Source organism: Erpetoichthys calabaricus, chromosome 4 (genome assembly GCF_900747795.2).
Source record: "Erpetoichthys calabaricus chromosome 4, fErpCal1.3, whole genome shotgun sequence".
Lineage (NCBI taxonomy): Eukaryota > Metazoa > Chordata > Cladistia > Polypteriformes > Polypteridae > Erpetoichthys > Erpetoichthys calabaricus.
Genome location: NC_041397.2, coordinates 225,922,636 through 225,947,095, shown reverse-complemented (window position 1 = coordinate 225,947,095; position 24,460 = coordinate 225,922,636). Strand labels below are relative to the sequence as shown.

At 38.9% G+C, this 24,460-nt stretch overlaps 1 protein-coding gene across 1 annotated transcript in view; it reads right to left on the bottom strand.

Moving 5' to 3' along the window:
- Positions 1-24,460, bottom strand: part of gucy1a2 (guanylate cyclase 1, soluble, alpha 2) — a 325,259-nt gene that overhangs the window by 148,405 nt on the left and 152,394 nt on the right. Inside the window, exon 5 of the mRNA XM_028800400.2 lies at positions 10,917-11,402. Coding sequence (XP_028656233.1) covers positions 10,917-11,402 — 486 coding nt within the window. The remainder of the gene's footprint in view (positions 1-10,916; positions 11,403-24,460) is intronic.

Here is a 24,460-nt window from a genome sequence, read left to right as displayed (position 1 = left end):
CAGGAATGTTCCTCATCTGAAGTCTTTAGTGTAAAGACTCCATTACACTAAAGGAAACTTATAGCAAAATGACCCTGTTTTAATAAAAAAATTCTATCACTTTCATTCCGGAACTTTGTTGTTTTAAATGTAGCTATTGTGTCTTGATAACTGTTTTTTGTAATTCTGTGCCCATGTGGCTTTTTTATAGTACAGCACTTTCTTCCCACATCCCAAAGAGGTGCAGGTCAAGATATATGGACAGATTGTTGATTGTGCACTGTTATTGACTGGCATTCATTCCAGAACAGGTTCCTGCCTTGCCTAGGGTGGTGCTGGGAGATGTGGTGTTGTGGGTCCACAGCTCTCCCAGCAAAGGCCAGTTTGTCTTAAATGAATAATTACTGCGCTCGCGGCGTAGCAAGGGCGTGGTAGTGTGGCTGAAGTGGTTTCCGGGAGGATTTTTGTGCTGCGGGCGTTTCTCACCTAAGTGCACAGGTGAGGGATGGTCCGCAGCATAATTGATACCAGGAACTGTTGATTGCCACAGCTGCCACGTCCATTATATATAGAGAAGCCTGAGATGGTTAAGGGAAGAGAAAAGAGAACGATGAAGAAATAAAGAAAGACGGAGGTTGCAGGAGGAAGCAGCGAGCGAGCAAGCAAGTAGGTGCGGGTGAGTGAACGTGAGCAGGCTTGTGGCAGCTGAGCAGGCAGCCTGGGTGTTTGGCCGACACCCAGGTAAGTAGTAGAGGTGGTCACTCCATAGAGTTTAGTCTGAAGGGCGGAAGTGACCGGGAGACGAGTGACTCTCTGCTTAAGGCCTCGGAAGGCAGCGGGAGTCGGGACTTGGGACATGGTGTCTCCAGCGTGGGAGCCTTGGTTGTTGGGGAATCCCAAGTCACTGTCAGGGGGAGCCGACCGGACCCAAGGATCGGTAAGGTGACTGACAGTAGCAGAAGTAGGCAAAAGAAGGTCAGCTGCAGAGAGAGCGTCTCTCCTGCTGCAGGGCCCTAACGGGAGAAGCAGGTGAGACGCTAATTTAAAAGAAGCACCTGGCTTGGCATTTGTTTTTTAAAAGACTGCTTCCTGAACAACGTTTTAACCTCGTTTTAAAGGATTGTTTTTTTTGCATTGTTTTTAACCTCCACATTTCTTTTATGGATTATTTATTTAATGAAAACTTTGAATGCACTGCATTTGATTTGAACACTTGTTTTAATTTATTGTAATAAAAGCACTTTTGCACATTTTTACATCATCCCCTTGCTGTATTATTGCCTCAATGTCTAGCTCACCTCGGTTATAACTATTGACGGTGTAGGGTTCAAGGGCTCCCTAACAGTGGATGGGAGCACGGAACTGAACCCGCATCGTCACAGGAGAGACTGCAGCTACCTAACACCTACCAATGTGGAGAAGTGAGTTTGGAATATGAACAAAGATTCATTTAATTAACAAATCATAATTTATAATTTTTGGCATAAGACGATCAAGCAACACCCAGTGACATAAGTGTTTTTCTGCATACAGTGGAACCTCGGTTCACGAACGTCTCAGTACACGTACAAATTGGTTTACGACCAAGAAGTTCGCCAAACTTTTGCATCTGTCATGACCACACACTCGGTATACGAACAAGCCAGTTTCCCTTTCAGTTTGTACGTGTTCAGTCTCTCCCTGTGCATTTCCTGTGCAGCAAGCAAGAGAGAGAGAGCGAGAGAGCACCACACACACGAGAGAGAGAGAGAGACACACACACACAGGCATGCGAGAGAGAGACACATACACACACACACACAGGCGTGCGAGAGAAAGAGACACACACACACACAGGTGCACGCCAGAGAGCGAGAGACACACACACAGAGGCGCACGAGAGAGAGACACACAGGCAGTGCGAGAGAGACAGCTGGACGCATAAGGTAGGAAGGCAGTTAAAGAATGCACTGGGCTTGTTTTTATTTTCACTTCTGTTTACAGCGATCGGTTTGTAGCGTGCATTGTTGCAATGTTACTTTTCTTGGTGGTTTATTAAATTATGGATTTTTTCAAATGCTCATTTTTTTCCCTGTGCTTAAAACTCATTAAAAAAAAATGTTTTTAGCCAGTGGTTGGTAGCGCTATAGCTCGAACTATTGCAGTGTTAGTTTTCTCTGTTGTTCAAGGTTTTCTCAGTGTTATTCAATGTTTTTACATTTAGTTTACTATTATGCTGTGCATTCTATGGTTTAATTAACTATATTTGTGCTTAAAAACTTAAAAAAAAAATACTATATTTAAATACAGTTCGTATGGTCTGGAACGGATTAATTGTATTTACATACAATCCTATGGGGGGAAATTGCTTCGGTTCACGACCAAATCGGGGTACGACAAGAGTTTTGGAACGAATTTTGGTTGTGAACCAAGGTTCCACTGTATTTACCATTCTTACCAGGGTAAAATAAGTTCATGCAGACTTACAGTATCTTTGTGTTTTTTAATTGAGCAATAACAGGGGTAAACAGATTAGGGGTAAACATTGTTAAGGTATACCCAGTTTAGCAGCTAGCATTTTCCTACCTTCTCTATTTGTACCCCATGCATTCCTTCCCATGTGTGCTTGTGTGTGTGTAATGGCTCACAATGAGAAATTCTGTGAGGTTTGGGCATTTTCTCTTCATCGTGTGTTTTGGGGATGTCACACCTTTATGCTGCTACTACTACTGCTACTATTAGTGCCTTGCAAAAACTGCTCAATTTTACATTTTTAACTACATATACATTCTCTGACGCAAATGTGCTAATCAAAATGTTGAACTGAGTATTTTTATGAATGAAAGAAGTTAAATGTCGTTCATGATTGTAGAGAAAATTAAAAACAAACATGTCAGTTGCACAGAATAAACATTCACCATCCTGAGGCAATACTTGCTGGAACCGTGCATAACAGCAATTACTGCCACAGGCCATTTGGGATACATTGTTTCCAGCTTTGCACTCTGGGATTTTTGCAATTTCAGTAAATTTGATCAAAATGTCAGGTTTGCTGCAGGTTATTAATGAATAGCAATTTTCCAGTCATGTTAAAACGTTTCATTTTAAAATCCAGTGTAGTTTTATTTGATGCTGTAAGCCACCGTCCTGCAGAAAGTATGATTTTTTAGAAGACTTGTGTTTAAATAATCTGTTTATTTCCTCAGTCATAAAATGATGTAAGAATGGCAATTTGGTGTTGCTGTTGATCCACAATATTCAGATTTGATTCAACTATATTCAACCATCACACCACATGTCGGCAATATCATATACGTGTACTGATTCCAGATTCCAAAATTCCATGCAGGACAGGAGAAGTGAAATTCTGTCTGTGTGCTGCCCCACCAACCTCCTATTTTGATGGCACTTGTCGTACATTTATCTAAGCCACCACTCATTTTTAGCTTAGGGATTAATCACATACTGGATGATAACCTACATTCTGAGTACTTTGTAATTTTCCTTACAAATTTGTCTTAATATAAATTACATGACATTTCATACAAAACCACCACCAAAAACTATGCTATGCACTACTGCCTAACTATAGTAAAGGAAACTGTGAAAACAATAATATTGAAATAAAAATGACTGGTGCACAAAGCAATCAGCTGGATGCATCATAATGTATGCATCACATTAAATAAATGAAACTAGAAAATGAAATGGAATTGCATTGATTAATCGATTATTCACAATGAAATGCTTATTTCAGGCTGATAAATAGTGGATGTGTTATTTTGGAAAAACTGCAGCTTCTTCCAGAATGTATTGTTGCGGTGTAATTAGTGCTAACTAGTGACTAACAGTCCTGAGCTGTGCTCATTTTCGGAAGAAACCAAGTTGAATTAATGCAGATTAATTTTTCTGCACTAACATTCGCTTCAATGCGCGTACATAAAGCATCTGCTTGCACAGAGCTCACTCTACCTGAATACACAGGTTGAAGCATCATTCAAGACATAACATGAATAATGCACACCAAGCAGTATTAAGCTAACACTTAAAGCATAAAGTACTGTAAGTACCAGACATGCATACTTACCTACCTACCCACCTAGTAAAACTCTCGCGTACACATATGGACATTCCCATTAAAGATCTCAATAACAGCTTCTTAATTAGGTTATTAATAAATTAATGGTTTAATTTTAAGGACAAATCAAGATTTCTTCTGAACACATTATTTTTCTTTTCATTTAAAATGATGGGAAATAATTTTTGTATATCCATTTTTTTATTTTCAAATGTACTTAGACAAACTAATTAGAATTGGAAAACAAGGAATTACTGTATTACAGATTTGAAAGGTTTTGAGGATATTGTTGACTCACAGTAATTGTTTACTTATTAGAGACATTAAGTCTAAGGTACTAGCAAAGTGTTAACCATATTTTAGTATGCGAAACCACTTTCTTTCTTGTGTAACTAGTCAGTTGTAAAGAGCACACTGATTAAGGTATGGGGAGCTATAGAAATCGGGTGTTTTCTTGCAATTTAAATAAACAAATACAAATTTTACAATGAGGCCATTTAGCAGACCACATTACTTGGGATGAACTGATATTATTGTGTAGGTAAAGTTGAATTATGAGTGAGTACAATCCTTATCTTTAACTGTTGATGCTCCCACATCCTGGAACTAGATAAGCAGGTAAGAAAATGGATAGATGGATTTTCTTTTACATTTTTCAGAGTTCTTTCTGTCTACTCTTAGGATTCTTTGGCTTGTCAGTATATATTAACATAATGTAAATTCTGACATTTTTGAGATATATATGATATTAGGTTCAAGTGGTGCAGTGGTTGCTCTGCTGCCTTACAATAAGGAGACCAGCATTCACGTCCCGGGTCCTCCCTGCATGGGATTTGCATGTTCTTCCCGTGTCTGAATGGGTTTTCTCTGGGTGCTCTGGTTTCCTCCCACTGACCTAAGACATGCAGGTTAGGTGAATTGGCCCGGGTGTGTGTATGATGTGTGTATGTCTGTGTGTTCGCTATGCGATGGACTGGAGCCCAATCCAGGTTTTGTTCCTGCCTTCTACCCTCTGATAGCAGACCCTGTTCAGGACTAAGCAGGTAAGATAATGACATGAAGTCCCATAGGGGAAACAGCTTAAAATTCTCAAAAGAGGCTTCTGACTATATATTGTGCACCTATGTGCCTACTTTGAGGACAAGTTAGGTAAGGTTGGGGAGCATGCACTGGTATAGTGCCACAAGCACCACACAAAAAAACAGCTCGGGATCCTGATTGACAAACTCCCAGGCAGACACTTGGTCAAGTCCGACCTCCCCAAATATATCCATGTCTCACAACCATATAACAAAACAGGAAGCACCAGGACTCTAAAGACTTGGACCTCCATGCTTATGCAAATATACCACCACACACCCCTTTCCAGTGACCTCCTGAGCCCCCATGCTCTCCCAAACCATCTACTGACTTCATAGGAAAAGTCACCAAAAACATGAGAGTTGCTGCTGAGGTAAGTAAACCTCTTGGCGAGGTCGACATTCTCTCTGCAGGCACACTGCTGACGGCAGTGCTCTAGGGGTCATTAAAGGCCTAGATGTTGGTTTTTATCCAGGACACTCACAATCCCAGATACTCAGACTCCTTGCTAAGTCTCTCAAGAGCCCCAATCAAAGCCTCCACAAAGATCACAGCATCGTCAGCAAAGTCAAGATGAGTGAATCTTTCTTAACCAACAGATGCTCCACAGCTGCTGGACCCCACGACCCTGCCCAACACCCAGACTACACAAGCATTGAACTGAGTAGGTGCAAGAACACACTTTTGACGAACCCCAGAATCACCTGAGAAAAACGCAGAGGTTCTGCCTCCACTCTGTATAGCACTTGCAGTACCAGTGTACAGGCTGGTCATGATATTCAGCAACTTCTCGGGGAGATCCTGCAAAGTCTCAGGATGTCCCACAGGGCAGCTCGATCAACTGAATCGAACACTTAATGAAAATTGACAAAGTCTGCAAAGAAATTCTGCCGATATTCGAATTTGCGCTCCATAAGAACCCTCAGTGCCAGGATGAGATCTACCATCTACTGTGAGAAGGTGATTAAATGTGCAAACTTAGAATGCTGCCATTTTAAATAATTGTTTGGATTTTTTTTACCATTTCAAAAAAAAATGTTTTATTATGACTCTGTTTTGGTCTGTCCTTCGTTGCCAATGTAGTATTTTATTAAAGACACGCTTAATTGGATTCTTTCTCTTTGCTTTGTTATTATTGGAAAACATAATGGATTACAGTTTCTCCTGTCAGAAAACTATATACAAGTCATCCCTTTCATTTTTTATGAAAAATGCACATGCAAGCCACAGCAGCTCCACTGACATCATAATCAAATTGTGTATTTATATACTGTACTGTTCTATAATGTCTTATGTTGTATTTGTCTCTATTTTTTATAATCCTCGCTTATAGCTTTCATGGAGATTGTATTTTTAAAACAAATAAAGGATTGATATTCCTTGAACAGCATATCTGAGAAATTAGATTTACATGTCATACATCAATGAAAAATGCGAACTGTAAATATGCTTCCTCAATATAAACTTTTGAATAAGGCTATAAAACATGTCTTACTCCACAGAAATACGAATTCACTTAAGGCAACACAATGCCTTATGAAGTATTTAGTATTAATTTACATTTTCTTGCCTCAGATTTAAAAACAGAAGTGAATGAAATAACATTTTTTTCCCTTGCGATCTATGTTGTTTTGAGCAGTTGATTAATGCAGAAAAATAATCAAAACTTTCAACAACTTACACAAAATGAAAATCATCACATTAAAAAGCATTCCCCCCTTTGTAATTGGTAGCCTAAATTTGTTCAGTCAAGTCTGATTATGGAGATGTAGTACAAGGCTGGGGAAGGGTGCAAAATCATTCAAAATGATTTCAACATCCTTCAAAGCTCAGAAGTCCATGTAACAGAAGTGGACAAATATTGAACTCTACACTGTCAAGATCTGGCTAAGATCAAGATCTTCCCTAAGATGTGATTGACTGTCACGTCTTAGGGAAGTTACTGCAAAACAGATTGGGACAGAGTTATGGAAGTCAGCAGCCTGCAATTAAAACTGAAGTTCATACATTTATTCAGTCTCCCAGTCATTTCATAAGTATGACTGTGAAGAGTGAGTAGCAAGGAAGAAGCACTGGTTGAAAAATGAAATCCTTACCAACAAAGCTGTGGTCAGAACAGCAATGCTAAGAGAGAGAGAGAGAGCCTGGCACGGTGTATTATGATACGTTTGCAGCTCCATTTGAAGTCAGAACCCTGCTTACTCACTTGTTGAGAAGGAATTCCTTTTAATTTATCTGAATACCTTACTCACAGTCCCCAGGTAGGCGACACAGTCGTCCATTCCATTGCAGCATGCAAAACAGAGAGGAGTGAGCCTGGAGCAGTTTCTCCTCAGAGATAAATGCATTAGTAAAATGTTACCAATGGGTGTCACATATGTACAGTATACTGGATACATATTCTTGATATTAATATGATTGAATTGAATCTTTTTGTTCAGAATACAAAGGGATGCATTTGGCAAAAAACAAATATGGCATGCAATCCCAGTTGAAGTATTGTGATGATAGCACCATGTTTCAGGGATACTTTATAGCAGCATGGACTGATAATCTTGACACAATTAACATAAAGTTAGGTAGAGGACATTACTGGGAAATATAAGGTAAAGGTAAATCCTGCATATCTCTGCCAGAAAAATGAAACTTTTAGAAACTCTTGTGCTACAATAGAACAATGATATAAATCACAATGCAGTAGCTTAAAAGGAATAAGATATAGGTGTTGGAATGGCTATGACCATAATCCAGTGTGATGGACAACATGCATAGCTTGGCATCCAGGCCAGGAAAGAGGACAGGGGGAGATAACCCGTCAGGACTACGGTCTTCTCCGACAGAATAGCAGGCAGTTTCTCTAGGAAACTGAACCTGTGCAGATCCCTGCAAGGCACACTGGATATTATAGTCAGGGATAAAAGAAGCTGCTTGACCTCATCCAGGTGAGTCAGAGTCAGGTGGAAGTGAACAAAGCTCGCCTAGGAGGTGTAGAGGAACAGACAGAAAAGATATAATGTGAAGAGATTTCTGTCTACTATACTTCTGGAACCTTGGTGGAAGGGAGTTGTGGAAATAAAACATCTTTATTTTAACGGGCTTGTGTATGTGAAGTTGTGCCTGGGGTTGGGCTCTAGGGTCCACACCAGGAAAGATGAATCTGTGGCCAGACCTCAAAACGTGCTGTCCATTACCATTCTCCAGTTAACTTGACACAGCTGCAAAGGTAACAGAAACTTCCCAATAAAGATTACTAGAGGTTGGCTCTTATTGCTGTTAGAAGTGGTTTAGCAAATTCCTGGTCAATGGAAAAGTACGCTTAAACCATGATGACATCTTCCATCCATCCATTTTCCAACCCACTGAATCCAAACACAGGGTCACGGGGGCCTTAGCTTTTAAAATTATTTTATTTCATAGAGCATGGGGGCTCATGAGATCACTGGAAAGGGGTGTGTGGCAGTATCTTTGCATAAGGACGAAGGTCCAAGTCTTTAGAGTCCTGGTGCTTCCTGTCTTGCTATATGGTTGTGAGACATGGACGCTATCCAGTGACCTGAGACGAAGACTGAACTCCTTCGGTACTATGTCTCTTCGGAGAATCCTTGGGTACCTCTGGTTTGACTTTGTGTCAAACGAGCAGTTGCTCATGGAGTCCAGAATGAGGGATATTACCTGCGTTGTGAGGGAACTTCAGTTAACAGAGCTACGGCCATGTGGCACGATTCCCCGAGTCTGATCCGGCTTGTAGCATCCTCATTGTTAACGACCCAAGTGGCTGGACCAGGCCAAGGGGACATTCACGTAACATGGTCATTTCCGGAGTGTGAGACTGGACCCCGTGTCTGGGGGGTTGCCAACCGGGAACCCGAGCTGTTTCGTTGTGTGGTGGGTGTGGCACTGCACTGTACCAGTGCATACTCCCCAACCTAATCTAAGCTGACCTCATCTCATATTTACTGTTTTCGTTCTTTTTCATAAAGAATGTTGTTGTATGAAAAAAATGGTAATTCATAAATAATATTTGCCCAAATAAAGCATCAACATGCTAAACTTTAAAACTCCTAAATGTTAAAGCAATGGATGAAAATTGAATGCATTTTCAAGGCAATGAAGACTTCAGAAATCATAATCAGATTATCAGGAATGCATGAAAAACTCAGCAGTGTATATTTTTTCTCCATCAGCTTATAAACATGACACTGTTTTTAATCAGTGCTGGTTCAGATTTATAGTCATTGAAAGCATCCTCACTTTGTCCAATACTCTCTCGTATGCAGTGCATCTGCTTACTTGAAATATGAACTATAGCATGCGATTCAGACAATAGAAAAGATTGTAGGCCTGAAACTTGACTCTGCTGAGGTCTGTATACAGTACATCATGGGTTAGGAAACATACCAGAAATATAATTAAAGACTAGACTTACCCAGGTAACCATTTCTTTCAGTTGTTACTATCACAGAAACATTATAGGTCACTAAATGCAAGAACTACTAGACACATAAAGAGTTTCATTCCTATTACAGTCATTCTGGTTAAGCACGGTGTCTTGTTTATATCTCTTTGTTCCTGATTCAAAATTAAATTGACTGTATAAAGCATTACAATATATTACTGAGCATTCTGCATTGTTAAATTATTTCATGTGTTTGTGTTTTTGTGTAATATATGATTATTCTCTAGAGCTCTGTATGATGTTGGAATGTTGTCATGCATTATACTGTAAATTGAACTGCTAACTGTATGTAACTCCAGGAAAAATTCCTACCAACTACATTGCCTGGTTCAAATTCAATTCAATGTACAATATTTTTGTGGTTGCTTAGTTTTGCAGTGTGGAGTGGTGGCTCTGAGGCTAGGGATTTGCTATGGCGATCACAAGGTTGCTAGTTCGAATCCCGTAAACACCAAAATTCACTCTACTCTCTCGGGCCCCTGAGCAAGGCCCTTAACCTGCAGCTGCTTCATCCTGGGTATGACGTTAATCTGCATCCAGCCTTGCAAGCAGGTATAAGGATTATAAGCAGGAATCCATAAGGATTTTATGAATTATTACATTTTGTGAAAGTGTGTCTATTATTGTCTTTTAATGTATATGTGTTTATTGTTGGATGGCATGGTGGTGAAACTATTAACAATGCTGTGGCGACATCATTGCTTCTTATGGGCACGGCCATGTTGAAATGGAGTGGTCAGTAGTGCTGTGTCACAGATTCAGAGCCCTAGGCTTGAATGTTGCATGTTTGCTGGATGGTGAACTCTATATTCATGCCAGTGAGAGTGAATATGGTTATGTATGTGTGCCATGTGATGGGCTGGTGCCCTATCCAAGGTTGATTCCTGACTAGCGCCCAGTTTTGCTTGACAGATACCAACCCTCAGACTGAATTGGATTAAGGGGATTTGAGATATGCATGTGTTTGTATTTATGTACATGATTGTTGTTTTTTATTACAGGGGGAAAGAAGTTAAAGCACAGCTCCTCCAGCAGCAGGTGTTGTTTGAGTTTTGGGTCAAGGGCCAACTTTAAGTTAAATTTTGATGTGCTGTTTATTTTGTTTAAGATCAGTCCTGCTCAACTTGAAATAAGGAGGTGTGTGATATTTTGAAGCCCCACTTCGACACAATGCAGCTATGAGTCAAGATGATTACATTGACTGTTGCAAAATATATTTTGCTTTTCCTTGGCCAGATGAAACTTCCAAGTATATGTTACATTTTCCTTTGCACGATTTTTGACATCACCCTATTCCATGCAATTTTTCCCATGCTTCTTTCATGTCGTAGAAGGTGTACTAACCTTATAAACATCAAGAATTCCACACTGATAATCGAAGCGTGTATAAAGTTCATTCAGCATACTGATCACTTGCATGGGAGTGCACTGAGCACAGACTGCAGTAAAGCCCACAATGTCTGAAAACAGCATAGTAACATCATCAAACTTGCGAGCTTGCACAGTTTTTTCCTGCCATAGCTGCTGTGCCACATCTCCAGGGAAGATTGAGTACAGGAGATCCACTGTCTTTTTTTTCTCTTCTTCCAGAGCTTGATGGGTCTTTTCAAGTGTGGCCTTGAGCTTGTCCATACGTTTCTTTAAGCCATCCTGAGCCCTAGCCTGCTCACCAACGAGGATGACATCTCTGGTCATATCATGAATGGGAATGTCTGAAAGATGCAAACCACGACCCATCAGTTCTTCCAGTTTGTCTACACATGGGGATCCCAAGAAAAGGATTGAACTGGATTCAGGAACATGTATCATCTGTCCTTTGATTTCCATCACCTGGATAAAAGAAAAAGAAAAGAAAAGGGAAATGTCAGATAGAGAAAAGAACACTTTGATGCATTCAATACTAAATAGGCTTAGTTAAAATGATGATTTATGATGAATATGTGGAGTTTATTACTTTTGTCACATTTTTTAGCATCAAGAAGGCTGCAGTTATGTCTGTACAAATGTCTCACTCTCATAAATTATTTCAACCTCTATTATGTCACTTTGCAAAATATGAATATAAATAGATATTCTAGGGATTACATTGTGAAGTTTAGGATGCATTTACACCCTAAATCGAAATACACCAGCAGCTTTGTACATCCAGGCTAGCACACATTTTAAATAAATCAATGTTAAGTTTAACAATGTGTTAATATATGGTATTAAAATGTCTGGTAGACATGTTTGACATTGATGTCTGTGAGCAATTCAGACCAAACTGGCAAGTTATTGTTTATTAGCCAAAGAGTCATTGTATCTGAATACATTATGCAATTTAACCCAAAATGGTACATCAGAGCCAGAAGTAAATTCAGAAAAATACTTCAGCACAATTAGGGAGAGACACAGAGAGCCCAAAGAACTAGTGAAATCCTAACCACAATACTTGCTGTTCTATTTCTACAACTTTACTGTGCATTGACACTCACCAAATATCTGTCATCAATGGTTCATCACCCTCGTCACTATAGCATTGCCAACTGTTTGCACTTTTTCATCTCATCCATTTTCAGTCCCTGTCACTCCAGTACACCCACTAACCAGCATTGTAATACTGCATAATATCAAAGCACCTTACTCAATTACAAGAGAATTAGTTAATATAAATCCCCCAGACAGATAGGATTTGGAAAAAGATTACATGCAAAGATGCACCATGTTAACGTTTAGCTTCTATATAAGAAGTAATATTAATTTAAAATTCATCACATAGTTTTGTTTCCAACTATTCAAACAAGAGCTACTAGCAACAAACCTAGCAAAGTAATTCTGTAAATGTGGTAGCAAAAATACAATTCATTTTAAATTCCAGTGTTTCTTTATTGATTTGCTGCCTGCATTCTCTCAGCTTATATAGGTTTTGGAAACTGTGCAGTAGTTAAATCCATCCATCCATCTATTATCCAACCCGCTATATCCTAACTACAGGGTCACGGGGGTCTGCTGGAGCCAATCCCAGCCAACACAGGGCGCAAGGCAGGAAACAAACCCCAGGCAGGGCGCCAGCCGACCGCAGGGTGCACACACACACACCCACACACCAAGCACACACTTGGGACAATGCACCTAACCTGCATGTTTTTGGACTGTGGGAGGAAACCAGAGCACCTGGAGGAAACCCACGCAGAAACGGGGAGAACATGCAAACTCCACGCAGGGAGGATTGCAGTATTTATCATTTCAACAGCATGTATAAACCTATATTTGTGAAATACAAGCAAAATTAAATAGTAATCTGGAATAAAACCTCCACTGAGAAAGCGGGGTTACAAGTGAAGTGTGAAAGGATCTTAAGAAATAAGAAACCATTCCTGCTTCCAGGACAACATTAATTAGGAACTCAGCCCTTTCCTTGACAAGATACGGCTACACGTATTACCTTCACTTTTTAACTTACTTAATCAGGACTTATTGATATTAGTCTGCCTTAAAAAACTCAAAAATACTTATGTTGAAATAAAATTCTTCTACACAAATTATGAATACGCAACATAAAATAGCCAATAAGTATTCACCTCCTTTGCTGTGAAATGTCTATATAGCCTCTGCTGCACCGAAATGTCATTACAGTTGTCATGCACGCGCGCTTAGGGAGCCGCGGAAGGACCCAAGACGTAACATGCAACCTCATGCCAAGCGGGAATGGCGGAGCACTAATCTCTCTCTTTGTTTTCCCAGAAAGAAGGGTCTCTGACCCTGCCTTGCCACTTACGCCCAGCCTTCCCCTCTGATGACATCATGGCTCCCAGCATCCAGTTCACCAACATTTCCCAGCATTCCTCTGGCACTTCCGGTCCCTCCTCTATAAATACCCCAGTTTGCCATTTGTTTGGGGTCTTTTGTTGAATGTGTTTGAATTCACTGGACCTAAGTGTAACTATTGTGCAGACTGTACAGTATACGGGGCCGGAAAACCCCAAACCTTTTTACGTTTCCTTTGTCATCCCTTACACAGTAGAGATCATATAATTAACTGACTGTGACCAGCGAGGGTGAAATTTCCTGCAGTTAAACAAATCTGTCTCTGGAAGTTTCAGCTTCTAGACAAAACTACTTTATGAAACATGAATATCATTCACTGTTATCTGGCATAACGTTATTGAGAAGAATCAACCAGAAAAAGTCTATTAAGAACTGCTAAAGCAATGAAAAATCAAAGAAAGCATAATAAAATTAACCAGAATACGTGATATATTTTTGTGTTTGCTTTAGTTTTGTCATGCTGTTTATGTTTATTTTACATTTTCATCGTAAAATAATTTCTCAATTCACTCTAGCTAAAAAAAAACATGGATTCCTATGGGTTTTTAGATGGCAAAAGAAAAAATTGTCTTCCTGATCCCTGTTCTTGTGAGACCACCGCTGTCATAAATGATTTAGGATAGACAGAAAACTGTTACAAGTATTAGCAAGAATGGGGGCGGTACTGATAAACTTCCATACAGATTTATTCAATTATTGCATTTTCTGAAAGTATGTCTAATAGTATTTATTTGTAATATATGTGGGATCATATTTGCACTACCACCACCTGATCAAGGCACCATGCAGCCACATGTGTTGCTGGAATGAAGGTAGGTGCCTCAGCTGTCCACGATACCAACTGCATCTACTGTAATCCTCTCGGACGAAGCCTGGAAACAATGATGATTTAAGTTCATTATGTCTGGTTGAATGCCAAGTGGGGTCTGGGTGGTCTTTTGGCCTTGGAACTGCTGCATATTTTGTTTTTTTCTCAGCTTAACTGGATTTTTTTTTGTCTTCCCCGCCATTTGACCCGTTATGTTGTGCAAAATCTGCAGATTTTTGTCTAAATTTTCATTATATTTTGCTCAAGACAGCACTAGATGAACTTAAATACAGGACACATCAAAGCTACTCACTTACTCTACTCACATGCACAGAGCCAGATTTAGCATAGGAGCTCATCACTTAGAACTGCTAGGCAAAGCATAAGACAAGACAGATAAAGACAGCTGGGGAAACATGCACTATTTTTTGTCTGTCAGAGTTAGCATGAAATTGTATCCTCTTTGCCTTGTTTGGAATTGTATTGTTCACCTAAGTGGGGGCCTGCACATGAAGAAAGAGTATAAAGCCTGGGTTCTTGCCATTGGCTTCCTTCATCTGTAATGCAGTGTAAGCCGTCATTAAAAAAAGTGAAGTTATTTCTCCTATGTGATTTATTACCACCGTATCACTAAGGGAGGGGTATCACCTTTTAATATCATATCTATATAGATTCGGGTTATGTAACACGCCACAATTACAAAAGAACTCATTCCAACAAGGAAGCTAATGCCCCCTGCTGGATACACAAGCAAATATTTTTTTCAAATCACAGGACTACTTCTGTGTACTCTTTGTATTGATTTTAATTAAGATTCTCAAAACTTTTGCTTACACTTTGATGCTTTAAAGTTTGTTGCTGTTATGTATGTGTGAAAGGAATGATAAAGAACAGGAAAATTAGATTAGATCCCTTATACCTTAAACTGTGTTTTAGCTCTTCCCCAGACACAATATCTAATTCTGTTTCTAAGAATTACCCAAGAGAAACATCAGCAAATCACTCCGTATTTCAACAGAAGTCACCTGGAGACACAACTCCAAAAGACACCTGGGTCATCCATCCCATTAACCTTATGGAAGCATCACCACTTCTCTACCTGGAGCAACAAGGAACTTTTTCTGTGCCTGGGAAATGTCGACCTCAGGTAGAACTCTACTAACATTGTAACTGTAGGGTTTTTGAACATTTAGACCTCTTTTTCAAGAAACTATAAAAATAAAACTTGGAGTGAGGCATGAGGGAAAACAAGAACTTGGCCTGCAATTTAATTTTCTTTACTCATGCACCCCTGACTCGGTCCACCAAATCCTCTGTCTTTTTGTGTGCTCCTTGGGCTCCACTATGCAGTTGCCATTTCAGTGAGATGTAAATAAAAACATACAAAATAGAACATGGTGTTACTGTAAGAAAGGTTCCCTAATGTCTGAAAAAAGAGGTAAAACACTGACTTTATCACAGAGCTGACAAATGACCGCTTTGATCAACTGCCTGTTTATTATCAGACATGAGTTCCTGTTTAGCTCCTAAAGTGTACAAACAATGCACTCTGATGCTGGAAAAAAACACAAGGATTAAATGGCTTCCTTGAAGTTCATGAAGTCTGACTATCCTACCAAACTGTTGTGTCCACTTTAATTGAAAATACCCAAATGATATCAGGCTCCTAAGTATGTGGGCACACGTCAAAGCTCACTGCATTTTACAGCCAAAGGAGATCAAACTGCTTTACATTTAAATAGCTTCTGCATTAAGTTCAAAATGTGATTGTGGGTAAGTGCACTTCATGACATTTTCATTTACTTAAGTAAATGTAGGGGACATAACTATGTTTATGTGGCAGTAGAACTACCAAGTACAATTTTGTATACATGACAATAAATGTAACTGACTAAATCCTTTTTACATATGGATCAGTTATTTGCAGACTCCAAGGTAACAAAATGTTATGGTATGTCTGAGCACGGGAACTATGTTCTAGCAAAAACAGCTGCCTCAAAAATTTCTTTACTTCCAGTGCTTTTGCAAAAGAAAAAAAAAAACACTTCACAACCAGGGGGTTTAAATATATATATTTCCTTTTGGCAATGTTATTTTCAGGATGTTTATTTATACTGGCACTTACAATATTTTGTCTCCTAGGGAAGGGATACGGAAAAGCTAGAAGGCACTGTAGTCTGAGATTGTGTTCCAGTGACACCCAGGATCCCTTGCAAAATAAAATTGTGGCATATCTGGAGCAGTGTCTGACTCATACAGACGATGCCACTTTGTTTCAGCTATTGCACAGAGTCAGAGCGTCTGTGTCTCCTTTGTGTTGTATCTCTTCAGCCTCTGGCAGCATATAATGAGGTGGTAGGAAGATGACTTCCTCTGTTTCTGACCTAAGTGTGCAATAGTAATAATAATAATAATAATAATAGTAGTAGTACCTACTGTACAAAATCAAGGAACCTTAGAGGACGGGCAGTTACAGAAATCCTGAAAAACTGATTATGCATTGGGTCACAAACCACAGAAATTACAAAGTGTATTAGATTTAACCATGCAACTGTGCCCCCCATATGAACAGCATAAATGATGCAGTAGACCTCAAACATATTAAGGAGGCACACTAGAATGCTGCAGGCAGCCGTGTGTCCTGTATTAAATAAGTGCACTGATATGGAAGTATTAGCCTTTAAAAAATAAACTTAAGCTTTTGATTTCCCTGTATTTTCAGTAATGTAATCCATGCAAATAAAGCTATGTATTTCCTACAAAATACCTGCTAGATGCAAAAGCAACAATTTTATGGATAAATGGAGCAGGTAACAGAATAACATTATTGTCTGCACAGGTCAGTGGGCTGTGGTTCATTTTCCATAATGTATGTATTTTCAAGTATTTTGAATTTAGCCAAATCTTCTCTTGGAAATAGGAGCACTTTGTTGGGTTCTAAAATGTGCTTTAGAGATACTAATAAATATCCTGGAGTATCTTTAAAGCACATGCAAACACAACAACCTACATGAGGGTTAAAAAGTGTTCCTTTACAAAAGTGATTGGCAGACCCTCTGTAACTTAGAATACCCTGTGATTTTAGAATGACAACTTAAACATATCAGCATACCATTAAAGTTACATTGCTTGTGTGTATACTCCAGTGATCCTTTGTCAGGTTTCTGTATCTCCAGAATGAACAATAGGCATCATATTAAGAAACTCTGTAAATCCAATTTTTTCCTCACAGAACGGACACCTTATTAAGAAAATCTGAAAATCCATTTGATGTTGATTTACTAGACTGCACTTGCATGTCGTATCTGCATTTGCGATGGCTTGCAGTTAGCTTGTACTCTTTACACTGAATTTGGGAGGACAGACTGAGTGTTTCATGAATATGTGTGTGTGTGTGCGCGCGCGTGTGTGTGTGTGTGTGAGTGAGTGAGTGAGTGAGTGAGAGATGGTGTCACACCACATTGGAGGGAGCTGAAAAGCTAATTGTCAGGTTGGCAGCACTTAAGCAGCATCTCCTGCCTCATTTCTCCACTTCAATTAAAAAGTGCTGTCCACAAGCCAATCTACAAACAACTGGAGTAATAAAACGCTGGGTTTCATAACATGCTGTATGATGAACAAGTCAAAAATTAATTCATAAACTGTATAACACACATGTAAATGCAGCATATGGAATACTTGTGGAATTAATTTTCATACTGCAAGGATTTACCATAATAACACTAAAAAAATTGGCACTAAATTATGCAGTACTATGAGGTATGAACTATGAGGAAAGACACCTCAAGCAAAAACATATTCAAAAGAAAGGTAATAGAAGTGTTTAACATTATGAATAGAATAAATAAGACAGATTGTCAGCTTAAAATTATGTACAACTTTCTCTCAAATAAATGTTTTCAATACATTTTGTTTACTTTAGGTGTAGTAAAACCACATTTCTACACTGCCTGAAGAAATGACATTCTTATATTAAAACTGTTCATCTGCAAACATAAATCAAAATATGTGAAAGATATGTGAAAGGCTGTCAATTAAATTAAATAGCACTTCTACTCAGTGATCATAAGATGAGAACTTCCCACAAGATTGCAGATTAAAGGACATGCCAATTATTTCAAGAAGAAGAAAATGAGCTAAAATATTATCTAGAAGCTGTTAGTACAATGCAATGGCAGGTCTTTCTTTAAAGATACTTTGGCAATGAATCTGCCACAAAGGGATGCACAACAAGACAGTACAGATCAGTGTTCTTATTTCCAGAGATCACATTGGCCTTAATTGCATGGTGTTAGAAAGCTGATTAATTTTGCTGAAGAATCTTCCTGCTTTTGTGTCATCAAGGTGCACAAAGCCCTCAGTAATACAGCTGCCTGTTTATCTGAAAAAATAAAATAGAGAGGCAGCTCTTCGAGAACAGTGCTGGGTCCATGTGCAAGTGGAATATTTAGAGCTAACACTTGTAATGTCTCACCTTCCCACTCCGATACGTTCTCATGAACATCTGGTCAAGGTTGTGAGAGAAACACCAGGTAGCTGTTGATATGCTACTCGGTCTTCCCAGAAAGCAATTAAGGATTTGATTTTTTAAAATTTATTATGTAAATTAAACAGATTAAGCATTTATTACATTCTTTCAAATACAAAGTTACCACAAAATGCCATTTCTGGACAAACCTAGTTATTATTTCTTTGCTTTACAGTACTGCATGATGTGAAAGACCAATGTTGCCTAATTTGGGTAGCACTCCAAATTCTTCCTTTGGGTGCTACCACTTTATTCACATGAAATCTCCAAATTTGAAAGTTTCATTTCCTGTCTGTGGTATTGTATGTATACTGAATGGCAGTATACTGTTTTGTTTTGCACACATACTGTATATATCCATCACCTATGTAACAGGCTAGATACACCTACATATAGGAGTACTAGGTAGGAGGCAACACGCCTTAAGTATCTACGACAAATGTAACAGAAGGAAAGCACCCACACCAGATTATTCTTCAAAAAATAAATCACTTGTTGTGCCCAATTTCATTGACAACGTAACAATAAAAATTCAGATTTAGATGTATCAGTTTTTAATGACAAATTAAATTTACTTTTTTTAGCTGAGATTTTGCAAATCAAAGTAAATTTACATTTTCACAGTTGGAGCATGTCTTTTTAAATTACTCTCTTGGGGTTGCACAGTGAGTAAGTGACGGAGACTATGCCAGCAAAGTTATAGTATCATGCTACATGTCTATATGTATATTGGAAGCCATAATACAGGAACATTAAAATAGGATAAAAAACAAAAGTGCTTCTTAATTTGAAGGTTAAGTGGGACAACAGTTATTACAGGAGAATTTTCGATTCCCTAAACTGCAATATAACATTCTCAAATCCTCTTGATCTAATTCAGTGAGGCAAAGAATGAGTCAATCTCAGCAGCATCATTTGGAAGGCATGAATCATCTCTGGTCATGGTGCCACTCCATCAAAGGGTCCACTGATGCACACACAAACACAGGGCCAGTCTGGAACTCTCAATCATAAATTTGGAATTATACCAATTAACACACATATACTGAAGCTATAGGGATGAGAGAAGAAAAACCACACTGACATGGAGGAAACCTGCAAACTCCATAAAGATAATAATCAGACACAGGTTTCAAAAACAGGACAACAGATCCATGAGACAGCAGCAGAACTCGCTGCACCACCATGCTATGCATCTCCTAAAATACAGCTACTGCCCATTTAAATAGATGATATTGAATGTATCCTTTACAGTGCATATTGATCCTCTCATGAAATCTTATGACAAACACCAGATTGTTGAAAACAATACCATAGACTTTTGCAGGTAAGCCTACTTTCTTCTCCTATAGCCCTTTCTGCAATTTCTCCCTCTCCAAATCAACAAACCTCAGGATCCCTGTGATCTGTTTTTCTAATGTCAGTGGCTATTACTGTGCTCTCCTACCACTCTGTCTCTTTCTGTATGTTGATAAGTATCTCTGGATCTTTTCTCCCTTGTCTCCTCCTACTGAAGTGCTCAACATCCATGCATTGCAAATCCAGCTGACTGTTTTATTTCTCCTTGAAGTTTTTTGTGGACACTGGGTTGAAGTGTCTGCATTGAGGTGCATCTTCTCATTGTTTGTCTAGTAGATGTAGCACCGTTGTTAGTCTTAGAAAATAAAAAGACAGCATTACTCATTGCTCAAGAGACTGAAAAAATGTTGTTTCACAATTCCTTTTGTGATTTACACAATAAAATCTAAGTAAAAGATGAACACAAGGAAATATACAATATGCCTGATAGATATTCCATTGCTATCCATTTAGGACCTAGAAAAAAATTCATAAGCTTCCCTCTCTTACTTCCCCTAATTAGCCATACTATATACTGTATAATGAACAATGCAGAGCTCTGCAGTCACCAGCGTGATTGGCAATTACAGCACCATTGTTTACTTTCATCACTTAAATGATGGACTTTCAGATTAGGCAACATTTACTATGTTATTTGTTGATTTAAGCAGGTGCAAATTCATTTTGCTTATTTAAATCAGAGCCTAGTAAAATGGACAATTTATAATGTAATTCATACTCCTACAACTGAGTCTCTAAGCTAATGCTGTATAATAGCAGATACTTGAGATTGTTATTATCATTACTAGGGGAGTGAAAGGGAAGGGCTTCAACTTTCATCAACTAAAGAAGGAACAATACCACAGAAGGAAATAAAATCATTTGAGTGCAAAATAATGCTTTTGTTTATTAGTCACTCACTTTTCATTTTATAGAGCACATGCCATAGTGAGCACTTTTACAATGCTTCTTATGAAGCAGTTCTTGACAAAAAAGTAAATGAAAAATTGAATGTAGCTGAAATACTACAGTAAATCCTAAAAGACAGTAAAAAAAATTAAGGCATACAGTCATATCTGGAGGATTGATGAATACAGGATTTTGGTTCTGAATGTCATACATAAATGGTCAGTTTTGCCAGACACTTGAACATTAAATCAAATAAGCATTGTCAGGGGAGAGGTGCCACAGAGTTAAATGAGCATGTAATAAGAATGGGGTAGGAATGCTTCAGGATGAAACGCCAATTTCAAAGGCTTCAGAGTTAACCCATCATCCATTTTCACACAAGTTGAGCAAGTGTTCTTGAATGTTTGATTTCACAACTGTCAAGGGTTTTTAGCAGAGTGTCAGAGAGTGAGGCTGTCTCTGGATGAGGCGCTGTGTATTCAAGCATCACCTTTGTTTTTCTTATTGCTGTAAGTGTTACTTTTGCTATCAATAGGATACAATACTTCAGTATTTCGAAACTGTATATAAAAGGAATATATATTTTCCAAAAATCTCAATAGAGAAGAGATGAAATTGACAATAAGCAAAAGCGCAATTTTTAGATTATTTAATAAGAACAAATATGCAGCAGAACAGCATAGAAATTACCCTAGACAAAGGTATGTATGCAAAATGTTGAAAGATATGTCGCGCTGAAGCACTGGACTAGTAAAACAGAATTATTCAACCAATGAAACATTAATGTGGCACATGTAGAATTTAGATGAGATTTTTAAACTATGAGAATACGAATAAAAGCTAAACAAAGGAAACAGGCAATGGAACCAAAGAAAAACATTCCATAATGTAGCTATTAGTACCTATTGTTTCAGTCCAAAAAATGCATATGGATGTTTGTTCAAGAAAAATACTTTAATTCTTAGAAAGGGATTAAATGAAAAATGAATAAAGGTATTCGATATTAAGAGGTTTTCAAAGTTAAAATTAAAATACACATAGTGATTAAAAATAAATGAACTATATCCATCCATTTTCCAAGCCCCACTTATCTATCAGACAGACAGACAGACAGACAGACAGACAGACAGACAGACAGACAGACAGACAGACAGACAGACAGACAGATAGATAGATAGATAGATAGATAGATAGATAGATAGATAGATAGATAGATAGATAGATAGATAGATAGATAGATCTGAATGTCTACAGTGAGCAAAGTGCAACAGCAAATCACCTCCTCCACATCTGGCATCACAATCTTTATGGTGCAACTAATAGCAGACCCCGTTAAAGAGGAGAGGTTGGGAGCATGCACTGATTCTGCATGTTGCTTCACCCACCACATGACAAACCACCTCAGGATCCCAAGTGCAGCTGTGCAACAGGTGACACCTCAGCAGCACACTACAGTAGTTCAAATGGAACAGTGTGAGGATTTTTACGGTGGCTAGAGTGCCAGTCCTGCCACAAACCCCCAAATTTGCCCTTTCAAGTTGGAGGACCTACTTGCAGGGCTGGATGCAGGTTAATGTCATACCCAGGATGGAGAAATTGCAGGTTAAGGACCTTGCTCAAGGGCCCAATGGAGTGGCATCACTTCTGGCATTTATGGTATTTGAACCGGTGATCTTCCAATTGCCAGCACTAATCCCTAGCCTCAGAGCCACCACTCTGCCTGCAGCCAATTAAAGGAGACATGTAATGCTCTATTGATTATTTAGTGTAGGTTCATAACTAAGAGGCCTAAATGATTTAGCAGAAATACTGTACAAATATATATGATTAAAACATAATTGTATTCAATGATCACAATGTAACATTTACAAACTGCTTAATTCAGTTTAGGTTCTCAGTAAGCCAGGGCTTATGTTAGCAGCATTGTTTGAAAGGCAGAATACATCTCTTAGTAGGAAGCCGGTCTATTGCTTGACCAACTAGCGCATACAATGTACACTTCTTTACCCCTGCACCAATCAAAAATCCACACAGATTCTGGGAGAATGTACATACACCACAAAGACAGTGTCCAGGCATGGGATTTGAAGCCAAAACACTTGATCCAGAAGCCAGCATGTGCTGCATTGTTAAATTGTTGTATTTTAAAGGAAGTTAGTCTAGACTGTATTTTGCCTTTCCTTTCTTTTACCTTGTGTTAGCATTTTTATGAAGTAACAGGTGTCACACACACGCGACTAGGGGACAGCCAAATGGCCCGATCACGTGTGAAACCACAAGAAACAGGAATTCGGAATACACACTAATGCTCTCTTCTCCTTTACACCCACAGGAACACAATAGAATAAAAAGTCTTACCACAAGAAACGGCTCAGATCTTCCCCCGAACTATAATGCCATATTGCTCCATTAAGTTCATCGCACCTCCAGCTTACTCCTGACATCATTTTCGTCCAGTCTCCAACCCCCGTCATTTCCGTCAGTGTATTTCCTTTATTCATTAAGCCTCCTTTATAAAAGCTCCAAGAACTCATACTCTGCTGTCAAATGTGTATTTATTGTACAACTTTGACTCTGGCAAACTTGAACTGGAACCTACGGCCAGTATATGGGGAGGATCCCCAACTCTTTACCTGTCCTGTGTCTCTTGATTTTGTGAAGAGGGGGGCTGAACGCACCCCTAGAAAACATGGTCGCTCCTCCGAAACCCCCTCTTAAACGGTGATACAACGGGAAACAAATAGTTTTTTAACTCCTCTTTGCTCGATTAGCTGCTGGCTTGCGGCTGCTACTGCTGTGCTACGTGATCTGCATCTTGCGCGGCGCTTCAAACACTTAAAAGCCTGTACTGCAGTTGTCCCTTTGTCTTATTGCTTTGTCTCTTTTCTTCCCGCAGACATCCTCTGCTTTATTCTTTATGCTTTATTATGCTGTTTACGAATAAAGTTTATGTTTCTTGAAAACCCTTAATGAATCTGTGCAACTGTATAACCCAAGCGTGACAATTTATTACACAGGTGAATGAAGATTTGGAAAGGCCTCAGTGTGGTCATCACCTCAACTCAGCTTGAGTAAAGGAATCACTCTTACCATACAGCAGTACCAACCCAAACAGCTGGCCACTCCACTGACTGACCATCTACAGCGTGTGTCACTCAATTAAATTAATTCTGACCCAGTTAATAGATCACCAATGTGGAATTTAACATATTCTTTTTCTATAACACACACACACACACACACACACACACATACACACCCACACACACATGCACAGCACAAATCCTTTTCATTAGGTATACCATATTGCTTCTGTCCTTATACTATTTGTGCTCATCTGTGTTGAGCACAAGAGCAATTTTTGTACTCTCTAGCTGCTGTCAAAAAAATTATTCCGCCCTATGAATACACTACAACTTCATGAATTTCTGGATTATTTATAGAAAACCCTGGGGTACTGCATAACAAATAAAACCTATATTTCAAAGAGGAAAGCAA